Here is a 20,518-nt window from a genome sequence, read left to right on the forward strand (position 1 = left end):
GGTAGTGTTGGCAACTATATTTTAAGCAAACAAATATACTTATGCTATGTATTTCTCTTTAAAATCCACTACGAAGTTTTACTACTTTTAAATGGATATAGTACAGCATAAGTAATTTTCAAGCATATACGTTTTTGGTGAAGTATGCACTAGGCAGCATTTTATTACACTCTGAGTTGACGTGCCACTTTTAATAAAAGATACAAACCAAAACAAGGCCTTCATTTTATGAAGTTGTAAGAGGTAAACACTAGATTTACAGATCACTTCTCAAAAGCAAAACTGTTTAAGTAGTTAAATTCCAAAATACATTCATTGAAATCATGATAGATCAATTTTAAGATCTGTCTCTGACAAAAAATAGTTAAAAATCAACGTGACCAAAAATAAGCATCCATCAATTATTAAATTTTCTTGATGTAATGCAGAGAGGGACCATTTTCACACTAATAATTGCAAAGCATGTTCATTTTGACAAATATAAATTAGAATCCATATACTTTATTGTGGTTTCAATCTTTCATTCTTTCATGGAAGCCATAGTATTTCTATCATACATATGAAAGCTCCTACCCATAAGTTGTTGGAGAATAAAACTGGCTTCATAAAGTTTCCCATATGTAACATGCTTCTTGAGTGGCTAAGTCTCATTGCACTCATGTACTGATGAGTCTAGAAACGTATTATCTCAGCTGAAGAAGTGTGAAATACTTAAAATTTTCTTTCCTGGTTACAGTTCTAATCTTTATGTAGAATCATTTTCCAATAAACCCAGAAGTAAAGCAATATTATTATTACTTTAAGACGCGGATGGATAACAAGCAAGGATTAATACAGAGACCTACTTGAGTTTTGAAGGAGACAGTGAAAGCAGATAAACATTTCTTTCAAACAGAATTACTAATGGGAACACACAACATTCCTTTAAAAGCGTGAACAGAAAGGACTTCATTCCAGCTAGATAGGAAAGCATAGGAAGCAGCTATCAGTAGATTGGAGGGAAACAAAGTACGTCTTATAAACACTTATCACATACAAATGTTAAAATAACGTCCTTTATTGGGCAACTGAAATGAACTTCCAACTACAGTTTTAACTACGAACTACAGTTACACTGCATAACTACTATGTTCTACTGGATGACCTATTCCATCATGTCATCTAATCACTTTCTGGAGAGATCTGCAGACTGAGATGAACTGCACTTGGCTTGAAGAGGAAATGTCTAAAAAGATACTCCAAAGAGGTGAAGGATGTTGTTCCTCAGTAGTATGAGGAACGTCTCCTTTCCAACAACACTTTTTAGTAGTTTTTAGACAGCTGCTAGACTAACAAGGATAATATCTCATTTGAAACTAATTGCACTAATGCAGTTAGTTATTTGTTAATTGCAGTCAGCCAGTGAAATCTCATTTTTAAAAAAAAAAAGTAGTAAAATGGTTGGGTCTCAACTGCACAGACCACAAATCTGTTTTTGCATCTTTTCCAGCTGGTTGTCAGCCGGTCACCTATCTAAAGTGATCAGCAGAAGATATATTCTTGAAGATATTAAGAAGCAATCACTAGATCACATGATAAAAGTCATGACTGGTACCCTGAGATGTCTACTTGAAACCACTCTTCATTCTCCAGAAGACTCATTAGTCTTCTTGACATTGATAAAAATTTTATCCTCATCCAAACAGAAAGCACCTTCTGTAAATGCCTTCACCTCAAACATATGGGAATAAGAAGTCTGTCTCAGAGCATACTCAGAGGAAACTGACAGTAATCCAGGTCACTCTGCTACCCATTGCGACCTTGAACTAGCCAGTCGTTTTGTATATCATTAATAACAGGATAATCAGTCTTGTCTTGCAGTGCTTTTCAGCAAGTTTACTTACTTGTCCTGCAGGCATCAGCTCAGAACAGCCCTCAATCCAACATAAAAGAGGGAGAAACACTGATGTTTACAAAGAAGCAGCTGCTATTTCCAACAACTTTCCTGTAATTCATTCTAAAAAAATGTCGTTATTCTGTGATGGTCTTACAGACATAAGCAGTGTACAGATTTCTGCTTTTTAATTATTGTGCATTCATATCATTGTTGAAGTTCTCTAAATGTTAAAGATTTTTAAGGGTTAAAATGCACTGACTCTGCATAAGCAGCTACGTTTCAAGGCATCATCTGGCTTTGTTGTAGTCTTCAGAAAGAAAGAACACAATCAGTAAACACAGATCTATTAAGAACAAAACTTAGAACCTCATTTCATTCTCCAGAAGTCAAAAGTTAAAAAGGTCAACAAATACTCAGCACAGAGAAGCTGCAGTCTAAGAACTCAAACAGATTTCTACTAGCTCCAAGAAGTTGTAGTCTGAACTTTCTGTCTGCATCAACGCGTGACACACTGAAGATAGTAAAATCCAAATCGCTCCATAAGTACAGAGCAATTCATTTGAGGCACAAGAAAAGGAAAAGCAAAAATGAGTAAAGTGTCGGGGGAAAAAAAAAAAAAAGATCAGTAAAAGGATCTCAATTTTAACATACAACTTCAGATGTGAAGATTATATTCCTAACTGCTGAGAACGATTATTCTGAGTGGATTCTATCAAGAGACATTCATCTTCTCCACAATCATGCTGTGAAGAGTTGACAAATTATATCTAAAAAACAGTCAGTCTCTGATTTGCTTAAGCTTACTGATTTTCTTGAACCTGGGCAAGACATCTATGTCTTAAATTCAACCTATTAGTGGAAAAGATAAGCTTTCAAAAAAACAGTTTTGTGGAAATTACACATAACTCCTTATCTTTCACAATTAAGTCTAGAATATAACGAGACTGGTTTTAATGTTACAGATAGAAACAAAGCAAACCCAACTCCAGCACACATAACCAGCCAGACTTCGGGTTATTTTACTATTATTATTTTACTATTGTTGATACTATAAAGGCAATTAAAGCATTGGATATTTTTTGTTTGGTTTTGTTCCATTTTAAATTCCCTTAATAAGAAAGAATTCAACATAATATTTTAACATAGTATTTTGACTATTCTGACAGATTTAAAAACAATAAAGGAAAAAGAAAATCCTTATCAAGATGTGTCAGTGAAGAGAAGATTACCTAAGTTTAGGTGTTCCACTGTAAGATAACATGAAGAAACAACAGAAGTATCAAAATGAATAAAATGAACTTCAGTTTTGTTATTAACCCCTATGACAGGAATAACAGTTACCACACCTGCGTCAGGGTCATGAAGATCCTGACATGAGTTAAGCAGTCTAACTACAGATTATGATACAGTTACTGGATACATGTACACTGTATAATGTACAATGTACAATAAAGGAATCGATTAGAATGTCTGCCCTATTACTGTGCCCCCAAAAACACAGCAAGAGGTGATAATCAAAATATTTATTTGATCATAATGATCATATATAGTGCCACACATCTCAGATAATTCTGACACAAATCTGACAATGCACTTAAAAATGTTGAAGAGCAAAATAAGATGAATATGCAGTGTGAAGACTGTGAAAGATCTGGCATTTAAAGGAGAAACAAAGAGAATCTTCTACTTTTAGTCTCAATGTTAAAAAAGCTGACAAAAGAAGTCTACAGACAGAATAAAAATGATTTAAATAAACTTGTCCCACCATAACTGCATACTTTCACTGTGTGCATTTAGGCTACTCAATTAGGTCAGCAATTTAGGTGTCAATTTTTAACTAGAAACCGTGAATTTGAAAGTGTGAAATGCTTACTGACATATTAAATGATGCTTACTGACATCCAGATTACTACCATAAATTCTAAAAATTAATCCAAAATCTGGGCAAGAATCTTTGTACTCTTGTTGAAAATATTTGTCTATGTGCGTGAATGCATCTGTGCATAACAGTCATGCAAAACTGCTGAAAAACAACGTGCATCAAATGAATATTAGTTCATTATAACTAGCAAAATAATTTTAAACCTTAATGATTATAGAATCCTTTAATGAAGTGCTATATCTTAATTATCATCTGATTTAGTGCAAATTCACATAATTACCCAAATCCTAGATATTTTTTTACTTTTACTAAATATATCTAGAAACTTCAGCAGACAACTTAAATAAAAATTAAAAAGAAAAACACCTGCAATTAAAAGAGCTTCTCCAGAGACTAATTCAATGACATCATGTCCACTAAAAAACTCGCATAGCTGATATAAATCACAAAGGCATTTTGAGCAGGTACATAATGTTGAAAATTCAGTTTAACTTGCATAGTTCATGTAAGGGCAACAGGTCTGAAAACTGTTCAATAGTAAGGCATTAGCCAAAACCTAGAAACTGCACAGAAAAGCAAAAAGCACCACAAAATAAACGAAGCGGCAAAAAAGTTCATAATCACATTACAGGTCTTCTTTTCTTCCACTCTCACGTTGCCTTAGATTGCCAAAAGAAAAAAAAAACTGAAACCCATGAATGGCAATTATAGCTTGATTCAAGCTCATAATGCAAAAACAAAAAACCAAACAGCCAAAAAGAACAAAAAAAAATATCAAAAACACACCCCCAAAACACCCAAACAACAAAACAAACACTAAAACAACCAGCAGTCAAAACAGTACTATAGTATTTTAATTTAAGGACTGGAGAAAGCGTAAATCTTCTTTCAGAAAATCTTCTGGAGTAGAAATAACCCCCTAATGCCAATTGTTCATTATTTTTGCACTCCCATTAAAAAGCAAGTTACTTTTCTTCACCTATTTCACTTTCAACACATCTCATCGAGATAAGACTGGCTGTAGATAAAGGCTTTGATACATTCACATTCAGCAGGTAGAAAGTTAAAGTTGGTTGCCCCCATTACAGAAACGTTTAATGAAAAACCAAAACAAATAGAACTCATGAGGAAAAAAAAGTCTTCTATACAGATAGGCAAAAAAGCGTTGTATTACAAGATTCAGAATCTGCACTTACTCTTTACCCCTTTCTTCCCCTTTCGTTCCTTCTTGTACTGTTCCTTCAGTTTACTTATTAGTCCCTGGTCTACATCCCAAACCTCAGCAGTTGGGGACAGGTCATCTTTGTCTACATGCAGCATATTATTAAAAGAAAAAAAATCAGCAATTGGCAATGCAAGCTGTTGGCTATTTACTATAATAGCTGTATAAGAGCATCAATACAAGTTCTTAATAAATCTTTAAAAGGTGCAGTCTCAGTTTAAAGTTTACAAAATACAAAATCTTGTTTCATAGTTTTCCAATACACTGTTTAATATCAGTTACACATTTGAAAATTGTGTATTAATTTGTTACTAAAGAGCAAACAAATTAAGTTTCATAAGTAACTTTTCATGTTGCACACTTCAAAATACAGAAGAAGTCATTGGAGTTCAGAAAGTTTACTGCATCTTTAGAAAGACAGTGTTAAGAAATTATTCAGCCAGTTTTAAACAAGCAAATAAAAGTTTTCATGCTGTATTACTCATGAAAGTGCAAGCTGAGTAAGTCAGTGCCAGTTTATTCATGAAGTCCACCATGCATTCTCTCACACTCGTTCTACATGCATAAGAAAGAAGTCTTGGTCCTATGCATAACCAGAGAAACAAGTCATTTTAAATGAAGATTGATAAAAGTAATTCACGTAAGTGAATTGACATCCCACTGCATTTCAGGAGTTACAGCGGAAGAAACAAAAATGCCACATTCTACAGCCATTTCAGAAGCCAACTTTTTCCATCTGACAAATATTGGAAAATTATTTAATGTTCATGAGGAGTCTCAAAATTTCTCAACTGTCTCAAATCTTTCTGGAAAAGCTACAGTAGGAAATGGATAAACTAGTTTCCAAGACAAGGTAAAGGTAGCATTTGCAGAAGAACCTTGTCTGAGAAACAACTAAACATCAATCAAACTTGGTTTATGCACACAATGTTTTCAGATATAGAAATAATAAGTTATTCAGTTCCCAACTTATAACTATACCTACAATATCAGTGTCTCCATAAAACAGTAACTTCTGATATTACAGCCATTTGATTCATAGAAGTGCACAAGAGGAGCCATATACAGCAGAGAAAGAAACAAAAGCATTTAGGTAGCAGAACAGTATAACCAGTAGGAGTCAGTCTACACACAGATGTTTCATGATAAAACACAACAAAGAATGGGAATACGTTCTAGAATACAGACCAATCTGTAAAGAGATCATCATTCAGATAGGGCAGAAAATGAAAAAGAGAAAATTGATAGAGGCGACATACAGAAATGGTAATGGTGGGGGAAGGTAGGAGATAAAACGTAATGGGAAAATTTCAAGAATTGTCTGTAAGGACCCACGGAAAAGGAAACTGAAGAATTACATCTTACACAAAACTACTGTCACTAGCTACCAAATTGCAAACAGAAAAATCTCAACCTTTATGAATACAGGGTCAAAACAGTAACAGAAAATTACCATTTATTCAGGATACACAAGAGGCACAAAAAGATGACAGAAGGTTTGTGCAAAGAAATTAGGAAGGAAATTGATAAACAAGTAAACAACCCCTTGCCCCCCGACACACACACAAAAAGGAAATTCAGTGAGGAACAACAAATAACAGCCCAAAAAACATTAACAGAATGAAAATAAAGAAGTAGGTTGCAGCAGTACAAAGAAGGATTTGACAAAAATCAACTAAAAAGCAGAACATATGTAACAAAAATGTAATGCTGTTGCAAAAAAAAAAAAAAAAAAAAAAAGAAAAAAAAAAAGAAGCCAGAACATTCTTGCATGTAATTCTGGGATGCTTTAAGAGTTGCAAAGCATGAAATCAGGAGCACATAATTCAGTGACAACAAAATAGGAGTAACATATCCAGTCTGCAGGATACACTGAAATTTCAGGAGGCAATGAATTGGAAGAAACTGGGCTAATTCAGAAAACAGGATAAATAAGCCTGCAAACAAATATCCAGGAACAGTGAGTGGTATTGGCTACCGAAATGTAGTCAGAAATAAAAAACTGATTAAAATTATATCTCAGATGAAATAGGAAGGCTCTGAAATGAATTTCAAAGACTACTGGAAAACCTAACAATATTTTCCTCACTATGCCTACACTTACTTATCCTTCTTGGAACAAAGTCACATAACTGAAAGACTTCTAGAAGTCTCCCGTAGTAGTAAGCTTCCTCAAGTCACTCATAGTAGTTATAATCCACACTAAATTGGCACCAGGACCAGAGTGCCCAACAGCCAATATCACTCAGTAGAGGCTTTTTTTTTTCCCCTCTTAAGTTTCATTTTTTAAAAAATAACCCAAGAGAATTTCAATTCCAGTCCGTCTCCCGTATGGAATTCTGTGCATAGTCTGACTCGCATTGTTACATAAAAAGAATTTGTGTTTCACACAGAGGAAAAATTCAGTGATTAACATGTTAGACATGAAAATCATAACCAAAATAAGTAGACTACTTGATGTGCAACATCTGTAATGTGTAGCACATACTATGTAAGAGGTAATATTTGCTTTATTCCCTTTTGCCTAAGCAAAGAGACTTACATAAGCATCCTTTTCTTGATACTGTTTCACTACAAAGCATAAAATTCTAATTTGAAAATAACATTCATTTTTCAATGAAAAATGGCATACCTTGTTTAAAATGGCTTGAATTTGCTCCTCTTTCACTATTTTGAAGATAAACTGTTCTAGTGAAATCTCGTATAACAGAGACTTTATATCATAATATCTCAAAATAATTTAAGACTCAAAGCACATTAAATGAGGTATTTATAAATAGGAGGAATGCCTTCATAAGAACTATATTATAGAGAAAAAGGAAAATGTCCACATTCAGTGGCTGGCTGATTTGCAGAAATTTCTAATAGCACAAATGTAACCATCAAATTTAGTAATGAAAAGTTTTAGTGTATCTGGAGTAAGACCTACTGATACTACTTTGATGATTAACTATTGAAAGCAAAAATATGTGACACTTGATTCGATTATAAAGATGTATAAAGAAATATACGTAAAAAACATTGGTTCTTTGCATTTTTGTCAGAGTCTGAATTCTCACTAGAACAAGGAATGATAGGGATGCTAGGACAGGGAAGACTGAAGCAGGAAAAAAAACACTGAAAAGAAAATGGAGCTGAGCAATTATTTACATTATGAAAGAAAAGCAGCAATATGCATGTCTTTCCATATATCATACTGGTAAGACTGATTCAGAAACCAGAATTCTCTGCACTCGATATTTGAAAGGAAGATGCAAATTTAAAATCAGAACCTTGGCTTCAGGCTCTAAGAGAATTCTCATACTGAGAGCTCTGCCTGCTTGGCTATATAAAAAGACAACCAATAAATTAGTCAAATAACATTGTCTTTAAAGGTGAACAGCACTAGGCAACTAAAATGCTTCTAAAAGCAAGTAAATACTACTAAAATAAAGGTTACAACTTGTCTGCCTTCATCTTCCAACTAGAAACAAAACTGAGCTTGGAAATTAAAAAAAAAAAAAAAAAAAAAGAGTGATCAACTTTTTGATACTAATTCCAAACAAACAATTCCTAATCCTTGGTACCTTCAAAATTAATTTTTACAAGTGCACCAAAGAAATTAATTTAAGCTGAACACAAGTCTAAAGTTCCCTATCAGAAAAACAGAACAAAAATCAAAATTCAAAAGCCTATTGAATTCAAATACAAAAACATTCAGAATCCTGGTCCTATTCAAGCAATATATTCCTTGTATTGGATATTTTTTTTTTTTAATCAAAAGTAAAACATTTGGAAGTATAATTATATTTCTTTCAACTAAAATAGCATATAAATATGGATGTTTCAGCATTCTATACATTAATAGCTAACCACCAGCATCACAACCATCCGCACATCCACACAACCTGTGAAGGTACTGTACTGTCATGAACAAGTATTTCTCTATTTCTAAATTGTTTTATTAGCATCTTACCCCACTCTGTTCCATCTCCGGAACTTCGGGCTTCTCCAGCTCCCTCACCATCTTCAGCTGTCACTAAAAAATCAAATTCTTTCAAGGCTTCTTCAGTATCGGGATCATCTGTAAGGTCAGCAGCTAAACCTTCATTACCAATCTGCAATCAAGCAAAGAACATTTCTGCATTTTAACCACCAACCTTTATCTTCTCAAATGTTTGATTATAAGCATAATTGCTATCATTTATCAATGACTTTATTTTCAACATGAAGCATTTTCAAATCCACACGGAACTAGAGCTGCTTACAACAAGTAAAAATGAAAAGAGAGCAGCCCAGTCAACTAATCATTCCAAAGGAAAAGAATACTGACATATGAGGTTTAGCAACAAAAATAAACCCATATAGCCTAATTTTCAGTTTTAATAGGTATAAACTGGAAAATTTTACTGATTTTCTTGCAATATCAACAACTTTACTTTAGAGAAGCTTTAGAAACTGTTTTCTGCTGGTCTATAATTATTTTTTCCTTTTTGCTTTCCATGTATATTTCTGTGCTGAACATAAGTTTGGAAAACGTTCAGAAGTGTTTGAAACTAATCTTTTTAGTAGTTCTACCACGTCTTCACCTTAAGGAAAGAAACAATTCCCTACCAAGGAATCACCAAGTTTTCTTTCATTCTGCAAGTGAATAAAAATTTGATGTGGGGCTGGGTTTCTATGTGAGTTCCTCAATATTCTTATACTTCTGCAGAAAGACTTTTTTTAACTGAAGTAAATAATGCTTCAATTATTTATTTTTTTCTTATAAAATCTTTGTCAAGAGTCAAACAAGTGTGATCTCTTAGTTAGTGCTTAAAGATTTACTTATTATATAAGACTTTCTACTCCCTAGAACAAAGATTCAAAGAACATTTCGATCAACCTATTTACTAGATGTACAAGTTAATAACTAAAGATACAGTGTAAAACCCCTCCTAACAAGTCAAGCCGGACATTCAAACTTGCATACAGCTGAGCTAATGTTGAATGACAGCTGAGCTACTTATGAATATTAGAAAAGCAGCCATAGGCACTTCCATGCTACAGAATAGTATGGAAAATTGTCAGGATGACTGTCCTAAATCAACCTCTCTGCATAAAGAAATCACAGTGACAGAATTTTCTAGTGTGGAATAAAAGAAATGACATGATTTTGACTATCTAGGGAAAAAGGAAAAGATATTTCCCTTTTAAGATGGGGTTTGCACATGCAAAACAATATCTTAATTTTTTTTTTTACTTTGTGTTTCTTATTTATCCGGTGTTTCTCTTTTCCCTCTGCAATATCTTCTATCATGTCACTCTCCTCTTCCTCATCACTATCATCCGCATTTTCTAAGAAGTTAAATGTTTCAAGAACATCACCAGAGTTCCTACAAAAATAAAAACATTAACAAGGAGAGAGTTTTACTTACTCATGAGATTTTTTTGGAAGATTAATTAACATTAAATACAGTGGCTGTCTGACTTAACAGTTCAACAATTTTAAAACTAGCAAAAAAAAAACCAAGAAATGACTGTATGAAGTTTCTACAGCAGTATAATTCTTCATGTTGCACCAATCAGCAGAAACTTTCCTTAAAATAGCAATTCCAAAGCGGCATTGAAGCTGAATTTATGTCATATAACCCTATTATTTCTATGTGAGACTTATAATCAATTTCACTGAAGTTCATAATCATTTGTAGTCCACTATGCTCACAGTGTTCAGAGACTCAAGAGTTTGTGAACTGACCAGTACATTAAAATGACTATATAAACTTAAACTTCATGCATGTCTGACCTCTTCACTTACCTTTTGATTTCCTGTCCCTTTTGTTTTGATGAAGGAGATTCGCCCCCATTGAGGATCTGTTCTAAATTCTTTGTCTCTACTGAACCATTTGGTTCTGAATTGGAGAGCCCAAGCAAAGACCTTACCCGCTGGGAACGTACATCCAGTATCGTATCTGTATAACCTACTTCCTGAAGGTACCTGGTATAGATTAAGAGAAGAAAGAAGAAAGCACATTTGACAGAAAAAGGAAAGAAATCTATATTGACTCTTACAAATTAATGCTGCTATAATATACATTACAAAAGATAAGCTTCACCTCTAACCATCTTACATGGAAAAGCTCCATGTACACTGTTTAAAGATCAAGACTACAAACTCCTGCATCATGGTCCACTGTGTGCCCACCTCAGTTACTTTGAATCAAGAAGTATGCAAACACACAGATCCTGAAACCTCAGGAAAAAGCATGAATATACCAACATTCCAACAATGTTACTTACTGTCTTAGTAACTGCCTGCCTTGCTTCCAGGTCAGTTGGCTATTTTGAGGTACTGCAGGAACCTCCGTATCTTTGGTTTCTTCTGAAAGATAGCATCATCAGTGGTTACTGGTTTTTGGAAGGTTTTATTTGTGGCTTTGTTTGATTTTTAACATCAACTTTTCACAATGCACCAATGATATGAAAAGCAAATATTTACAAAGAACAATCTTTAAATTACTTGCAGCCTTATGCAGTAGTTTCTTTTAATTAAAGAGGGTTGTTTTTTTTTTTTTTCCCCTCTTATGCTTCAATTATCTGCTGGAGCACAAAGCAAATAGTTTAATAGAACAAAATCAGTTCTCCGCTTGGATAAAAGCAGCTGGAAAAAGTATTTATTTGGAGAAAACAAAGATGTCAAGTTTAACACAGAGTCCATGTGTTTACTGTCAATAACTAAAATCTTGAGCCCACTACATCTTTAATGCAGAGACTATAAAACAGAAATTTAGAGCTTAAGGATTAAACCCGCTAACTTCCATTGCTTTTAAACATATATTAGAAATCCCATCAAAAACATGAATCATGATCTCTAGTTTCAGCTCAGGGTAGAAGTACTCAAAATGTGGCAATTCTGAAGTAGAAATAAATGAAACGAGAGTGATCTGTGGACCATAATTTTAAGGCACATTGCAAAAATACTGCAAGCCAACACTGCAACTTTCCAAAGACCTTCATTACAGTAGAAGCCACATTTAGTTCTGCTTATTAAACAGTCCTTCCTCTATCTGCAATATTGTGAAAAGTGAACCATCACAATAAGCTTCATATCTACACTGCAAAATCCAATGCACTTTAGAGGCAATAAGGATAGACTTAAAAAAAAAAAAAAACACCACACTCTTAGGACATTTTTCCTTCATTTAAGATAAATTAAAACTCAGTATTTTTTTCCAAGCCAATTCAGTAGCTTTTTTTCTCCCGGCTCATTCTTCAAAAACTAGCACATTATAGCAGCAAACAACAGTATTTCTGATGCATTTTGTATACTTAAACTTTCCTTCTAGATGGACGTCAAAATGACATGAAACGTTGAATCTTTTATAACACTGATTTTAAAAGCAGTAAGAGAAGCAACAACTTAATAAGGAACTGTGCAACTACTTCAAACTTTCATTGATGTTCAGAGCTGTTTCAGAAGAAAAAAGGTCAATTCATTATGATTTAGAGATCAAAAATATTTACCCAGTATCAAATTTTTCCTAGATTTTTTTCCTCTGCAATGTAGTCAAGAGGGAAAAAAGAGAAAGTTGCAATAAACTGAGCAAATGTAGAACAGTACAAGGAAATTGTTCTAGAACAGGTACTATCATAAAAGTTACCTGATTCAAAAGTTGGCATTTTCAAGTCACCTTGGTTCAATTCTGTGCCATACTTCAATTTATGATACTTTGCCCTGAAAAAAATATGCAAAGATTTAACAAATTAGCACAGAATGCTTTTATCAGCTCAAATATTTTCCTACTCCCATTTAAAACAAGCATATTAACGGAACACCCCTTATTCCAAATACAACGTACAATAATTACAGTATCATACAATTAATTCTAATTTTTCCAAGAACACTATTTTGAGAAAGCCTTCTTATAATTATCAAACAACACAAAGGTGAGAATTGAGTATTTGCTCTGTTCTCCAAGATTTTTTATTTTTATTTTTTTTTAAAACACTTCAATTATTTATCATGGATCATTTCTTCAGCTGCACTACTGTCACAGCCTAAACAATCAAACTATGATTAATGAATGTCATATTCGGGATCCCTACTTATCTGCCACCTTCAACTCCCACTCTGCCTTTGCATGTTAGAGATTTTCTCCCTCTAAGGAACTACACTGTAATGCTATCTGCTCCCATCACATGTAATCTTACTGATTTTATCTCCCCCACTGACTTAAGGCTTAGCTTCCAATCCCTCCTCAATCCACCTATGCAAGTGTGCCCTCCTGCTTATCTCCCAGTCTCTCAATGCCTATCCTCTCCTTTTACATCAGTTTTTAAAAATCAGTCATAGTGAAACTTTTCCACAAAGGCACACATGAACTACCCCAATCACCTTCTCAACTAAGGATGCTTACCAAGAACCTTCAAAGTTCCCTTTATATCCAGGAAAATCATATGCACTATCCGCACCTATATCCTTTAATTCTCTAACCTTATCCTACATCACTAACAACTGCTTTTCCCTCTGCATAAATCCCCTGAAAATAAATTCTCAAGATTTCAGTAAAAAGAACTCTAGATGTTCCATGGTAGAGAAAGAATGCCAAAAGAAAGTCAACAGTCAGTCACATTTTAAAGAAGTCTCTAAAACACAGCAAACTTTACACTTCTAAGTTAAATATTTGACTGAATCACATCCAGTTTCTACCAATTTTAAAGACAGTCCCCACATATGAAGATATTAGAACTTCTTGGGAAAAGGTACATAATGAAACAAGCTGGACAAAAACAAGGATACATATAAAAAATTCCCTTTCGAATAGCCAATCCAATGCTAGAAGTTTTTTCAAAATTCAAGACAAAAATATCATCCCAAACGCTGCCTGACATGAGCGATGGTATAGAAAACTTCTAAATTACAAAAGTTTCCACCAAAATTGCAGGCAGTTAGGTGCAGTCTCATTAACAAACTGTCAGTAGATGGCACTATTGACCCTTTGTAACAAGAAAATTCTGCATTTTGTAGCAATTACACTGTAGCTGAATAATCTGGCTGAATGACAATTAAATACAAACACAAGTTTTTAAGTTACTTGAATGTATTTCACCCATCTACTAGTAAGACTGTATACACCAGGTACTCACTTCAACCTGAGACAAAGCTTTGTTACACCCTGTAAAAGGGCAGAGGCATTACAGATAAAAGTATACAGACTACAATTTATGAAGTACTGTAGTACACCTTGGGTAAAAAAAAATAATTAGAAAATGACACTAAGTAAGAAACTAAGTCAAATAAATTCATAAGTGAAGCTAAGAAAGCACTCTAGTTAAAAAGCCAACCTATTTTTTTTTTTCCAATTCACAGCCATTGCAAGTGATATTTGAGTTCCATTTTGTAACTATAATTTCAAAGCATAATCAAATTTCTGTTTTGACTGTTCCTTACAGAGTATAATGAAGTATTTGATCTAAAAAATATACCAATGACAAGCCACTACAAATAACATAAAATACTGCTGCATGTAATTTTATCTATTTGGTCTTTCACATCACATTTGATTCTCAGCTTCATTTTTTACAGGAAGAAATACTCCTCCATATTTTCCACATAACCTAGGCAAAATTATTATGTATTTTAAAAATCACTAAAAAGCTGCATTGTTGTTCATGAGTCAGTGACATTAATTCCCATCCCATACCACACAGTAATTTAATTTTGCAAGAGGAATCTTTTGAGTACTGACTTGCTATTCTTCTGAAGCTAGGTTTCCATGAATGGAGGAATTAAGAGAAGACAGAATGCCTCTAAGTGCATTCAATTGTTTGCTGCCACTTATCCATTGAATTCTACCACCAAATTGCAAGAACTGGAAGTAGCTCCAACCCAAAAAACACAAAGTGAAAATACAGGCATAGTTTTATCATCTCAGAAAGTATTATTAATTTATCACTACATGAATTACGATTGGAGTGGCTCAAAGCATGCATCAGAATAAGTCTGGCTATGTCTGCAGAGTGCCATAAAGACATATCTGCTAGCAACAAACAAAAAAATCCCAACTCATATACATAGCCTTTTAAGGTACCATACTGTTACAAAAATTCATAAGCTGACCCAAAACACTCAAAGACATTGAAGTAACAAAAATTTTCTTCTGCAAAATATTACACTTATTACATACTTGGAGAGAAATACCAGAAATACTAAACTACTCCACAGCTACTACCGCATTTTATTTAATCTTACAAACCAATGTCCTACTTCATGTTCTTCGTCTGAAAAACCATGATTTCATCATAATGAGCTTTTTTTTACTCCCTATAATTTAACATTTCTGCATGAAACTATTTGACAGCATGAGGAATTTAGCAATAGAAGGAAAAAGGTGAGGGAAGAAGTCAGGTATAATACTGAAAACTTCTCAACATTGAGATCAGAAATCCTCTTTTTTTTTTTGTCTTCAGGCTAGTTTCTTATCATTTGCTAGTCTCGCCTGCAGAACACCAAAGGCAAGAAAAAATTAACTCCTATCACCTTGAATTCTTCGTTCAGAGCAACAACAAAAGCTAACATATCATTCTTAGATGACATACTAAGAAATCAGTAGCTGCTTGCTCTCCTTAATCAAATCACAATACTTGCACAATTAGATCCCCTCAAACTACTGGGTGTTAGCAGCAAAAAGTATGAACTGCTTCCTCATTGCCTCCCACTCACTCACCAATCAAAGCCAGAGTTTCAGTTCGTGTTTTTAGCAATCTTCATGACAATTTTGCCTGGGGACTTAAGCAAAGATTTACCTTCTGAAAACTAAGCAGCATTGGGTTGTATCCAGCAGCTAAAATAAACTGTGTGTTTCTTCTGCTGTACATATGATTATGAATTTCTTCCTCATTAGATGAATTCTGGAATTTCATGGGAAGTCAAACTACAGAGGTAGTTTAATTTCAAGGGAAAGCATCAACGAGTCTTCAACAAAACCATTAGCTTCACATTCTGCCTTCACACTGCAGCTATAATTAACTATCTTTGATCTATCGAAGTAAATAGGCAATCCCCACAGCCTTACAGCGTATATTTGCAGCAAGTATATGTGCAGCACACAAAGAGTTTATCATTGCTAAAAAAAAAACAACAAACTGCTTTCCTTCTTCTGTTCAATGTTCCTTTAAATGAGAAGGACACCACCTGCTCATCACAGCTCTCATCTGACTGGAATTCAGAGTCATTTGCACACTGCTAGTATGATCCAACAATGTAACTCTTAGTCTTACACCAGTAGGAAACTTGAATTACTTTCCACCCCAACACCTCCCCAACAGAAGTGAATGAAGCAGCTCCTTGCAGACTATTACCTCACCAGAAAACACATGAGGTGATGCTATGATCTGCAATATAAACATACACCGTGTTCTGAAGTACACCTTTATACAAGATGTTTCACACACAGATATGCAGTTATCCTTGCCAACACACTAGTTTTTTGTAAGAAACTGACTAATCAGTTGTTTCTGTACTTCTTAGCTACTTACAATACTATTTATAATGTGAACTATGTTCTGTCTTGGACAACTAAGCAAAACTGTCATAGTAATACATAGTTAGGTCTCACCTGGACTCGTTTTCATTTACACTGGAAGGAACATTCCCCACAAATCTAAGTAAACAAAGGCTGACTACTCTTTTGCCAGACCCTTAAAAAGCTCACACAGTTGGATTTGGCTTCATTTTGAGAACAAGATAAAATTAAATTTAAGAATGTAGTCCATTACTGAAAATACAGGCATATGACAAGTCTGTCTGCCTAGCGCTTTTACAAAATACAGGCAAGTGACAAGACTGTCTGCCTAGTGCTTTTACAAAATAAAGCACTATCTTTGGTCAACTGAAACTGACAGCCAACAAGGTAGTATGAAGTTTTGAAGGTCATTAGCCTGCATGGAGTGAAATATATATTTAATATGAGCAGAAGGGGGATCATGTTTTTATACTATCTGATAGTGATGAGACAAGCAGTAATGACTTTAAACCACAAGAGGGGAAATTTAAGTTAGATGTTAGGCAGAAATTCTTTACTCAGAGGGCAGTGAGGCACTGGAACAAGTTACCTACAGAAGTGGTGGATGCCCCATCCCTGAAGGCATTCAAGGCAGGTCAGATTAGACTTTGAACAATCTGGTCTAGTCCCTGTTAGAGGATAGCAACTCTTTCCAACCCAAGTCATTCATGATCTGACAAATTTTTTATAACATCATGTTAATACTACAGAAAATACACTTACTGAGACTAGAAATTCTAGTGTTCACCACATGAAATAACAGTACTTATTCTTCAAACCAGAAAAGACAATCTATTTAATTTGAACTTTCCATGTTTAAGACATGAGACCAATTTGGAAACTGAGCAACTTCGTATGATAGCACCCACAAAAGATCATCAGAAAAAGTGAGACAAGAACACCACTGTTTAATTATCAGTAATTTTTTTTTCAGTAATTGTGACCAAAAACTCAGGCAGTTGGCACAATGTGATGATGATCCACCACAAAAACAGTGCATAAACAGTGCATATAAAGCAACTGTAGAATCACCTAGAAAAACCATTCACACAAAGTGGAAAAAGTGAAGAAACCTTTCTTCCTAGTCTGTTAAGTCTTACATATAAAAGTTTAAGAAATACATATACGTACCTTTCTTGTTTTAATGCATATTCTAACATTTTTATTCTTCTCACTAAATCTTTCTTCAAGTTTTCTTGACCCTTTCTTTCCCCTTGTAAAAATGCTATCCGAGCCTGAAAACACACACACAAAAAAAGAAAAAAACAATCATTTTATTTTATTCTGTTCCCAAAACAAAGCATTACAAGTCTGGCACAGAAGAAAAAAATAAAACAAAAGAGAAACTGTTTTGTAAGAATCACTTTAGTCAATTATTAATAACAGAGATATTTCTGCCCAGGAGACTGTATGTTGGTTTTGGCACATAAGAGTACTCCTTGTTTGCCTGTTTTCTTTTTTTTTTTTTTTTTTTTTTTTTTTTTTTTTTTTTGGTTGTTTTTTCTCTCTCATTGAAATACAGGTATAATGTAGTAAGAGACGGTACAAACAGGAATCATAATAAATGCATGTCATTGTCTTATGACATTGTTAGCACACGTTCTTTTATACATTTTCTTCTGAATAAGAAGCCATATTAAAAGATACATACTTTAAAGCCATTTAGTTTTAAATGTTATTATCTTGAACAAAACAAGAAAAAGAAATTAGCATAAGAACTCAAATACAGACTTAATAAATTAACTATACAAGAAGCAGATTTATTTCACAGATTCACCATAAACTGGCAATTGAAGATTGTCAAAAATTAGAATAACAGGGTTTATTCTTTTTTTAATGCCATCCTATATGAAGCCAAAGATCTTCCCACTGATAAGGAATGGAGGGATTCGAGCAAACCCAACAACTGTACATAACTGCAACTACGATAACCAAGTTTAAAAAAAATATGTAGAAGTGATTCTAATCCAATAGAAAGCAAACAGTCTTCTGAAGACAATTCTAACTAAACATAATTTGCATTCCACTAGCAGCAAATGACCAGACTGTTCCACAAACCCAACTTGTTAGGCTTGACTAATGAAAATGAGGATAAGACAACAGAATTCTTAGTAAATAATGCCCTAATATTAAAAAAAAAAAAAAAATTGAAATTAGTAATAAAAGCGATTAGAAAAATAAAAACTAGTATGTTACAAGCACATATGCTCAGCACCACTCTTCAAAGTTTGGAAACTACTGTATCCACGCAGACTCTACTAATAAAAATAATATCAGAAATAAATACTTCAAAAATCATCACCTAAGTATGGTCACTAAAGTTCTTATGCTCTTTAACTCAAGAGTATGTGATTCTTTTCCTAATTCAGATCTTCTGTAAGTGACAGTCTTCACACCTACCAATCTCCCTCCTTTGGATAGCATCCTTTTACAACCATGTGCCACACCTTAGTCACCAGGTGCAAATGCTGGGCCTTATTTCACCCTCTGCCGGCAAATAACTGAGAAGAAAATGCTATAGCTGCATCTGCCTCTTAAATGCTCACAAAGTATTTCCTTCTTCTGAAAATAATTCTGGATACATGGTCACACACAATCAAATGTTCATACTTACTTAAATTCTTACTTAAAATCACCTTTAAAAAGCCAAGAAAAAAGTCCTTAATAAACAACTGTATTTATACCACTCTTCACAAGGTCCAAAAGGTTTAACAGAAAGGTTGCCAGGAAAGAATACACTTTTTAGACAGTTTGTCACTTATGTCAGAAGTAGCGGATATCTTCTGGCAGACACAATTCTAGCTGTAGGGAACTTTCCTTTTTCCTCTCTCCACTGTAACTGTCACATGGTTAAAAAGTAATTGAAGTTATCTGTACAAAAGACCTTCAGAATACTGCTAGACATCAAGGCCCTCCATACAAAATAAAAATAAGATTAACTTACACAGATTTGCTATTAAGCTAGGCTAATTAACTTCTTTCCTCAAGTCCTCAATTGAGCAGTGAGGATTGCCAAAACTATCAGTTGACATTTTTGTGTAACATTAAGCCACAAGAATTAACATATGATTTCCCAACAGTGATTTTTTGGAGAATCAGTAAATCTCAGGTTAAATACAAAAGATGAAGTAAACAGATGTCTCCCACAGTTGTTAAGTTCCATACAAAAACAAACACTGAGAAAATGTTCTTTATGTAATACTGTTTTCAACCCTAAGGTATTCCTTTCCTTTGAAAGAATTCTCTGTAGAGTAGGAGCTGGTAAGATTTATGACTGTTAATGACTCATTAGCACCAAAACTGGGAAACAAAATGACCCAAAGGGTTTACTACTCACCTTCCCCCTTACAAGACAATTGTCTACATTGCTTTCAATCAATTTGTAAACCTCTAGGTTTACAAATCCACCTCCTCCAATTTCTGCTTCTCTTCTAGGGTGACATTACTGCTTTTGCAGACACACACTAAGCCTAATGAGGAGATCTTTATTTATTTTTTACTCAGTTCTGAATTACATCAGTTTCCTGACCCTACTCTGTAGGGCCATGGGAGTACTTAAGGCTGGCACAAGGGATACAAACAGGATACCAAAGTAACTGACCATCAAATAACAACAGGACCAGCTCACAGAAGTCCCAAACAAGTACAGAGACCAGGAAACTCAGAAGACAAGCCTCTCGCCTCTTGACCTACAGATTCAAATCAAAATCTAGAATAACATCATAATATCTATAAAACAATATTTCTGTATGCAAAAATATAATTTCCCTTGGCTTAAAAAAAAAAAAAAAACCAAACAGCTGAATTTAGTTACGTATCATTGCTAGATATCGTTGCTATCCTTCCCCCACATCCCCCATCCAGACAGGACTATGCTTCAAATTCTTCAATTATAAACCAAGTCAGAAGCTTATTTTTCAGGGCAGATTCTTCCTCTTTCACTAGACTGCCCATTTTCATATTTATTTTTCCATCTCTCTGGATCTGCTATTTTTCTACAAAAATCAGTAACACTT

General features: G+C 34.1%; 1 protein-coding gene across 6 annotated transcripts in view; it reads right to left on the bottom strand.

Annotated features, from left to right (window-relative positions):
• Nucleotides 1–20,518, bottom strand: part of STRN3 (striatin 3) — a 54,564-nt gene that overhangs the window by 20,582 nt on the left and 13,464 nt on the right. For 3 of the 6 annotated variants that reach the window (XM_085225163.1, XM_085225166.1, XM_085225162.1), the window contains exons 2-8: nucleotides 17,634–17,737; nucleotides 12,600–12,673; nucleotides 11,239–11,320; nucleotides 10,757–10,936; nucleotides 10,202–10,334; nucleotides 8,936–9,077; nucleotides 4,955–5,065 (exon numbers count right to left, since the gene is read on the bottom strand). In XM_085225163.1, the coding sequence (XP_085081289.1) occupies nucleotides 4,955–5,065; nucleotides 8,936–9,077; nucleotides 10,202–10,334; nucleotides 10,757–10,936; nucleotides 11,239–11,320; nucleotides 12,600–12,673; nucleotides 17,634–17,737 (826 nt within the window). The remainder of the gene's footprint in view (nucleotides 1–4,954; nucleotides 5,066–8,935; nucleotides 9,078–10,201; nucleotides 10,335–10,756; nucleotides 10,937–11,238; nucleotides 11,321–12,599; nucleotides 12,674–17,633; nucleotides 17,738–20,518) is intronic. The other 3 variants (XM_085225165.1, XM_085225167.1, XM_085225164.1) reach the window with 2 other exon arrangements.

The sequence above is a fragment of the Meleagris gallopavo genome, chromosome 5 (genome assembly GCF_905368555.1).
Source record: "Meleagris gallopavo chromosome 5, MGAL_WU_HG_1.1, whole genome shotgun sequence".
Lineage (NCBI taxonomy): Eukaryota > Metazoa > Chordata > Aves > Galliformes > Phasianidae > Meleagris > Meleagris gallopavo.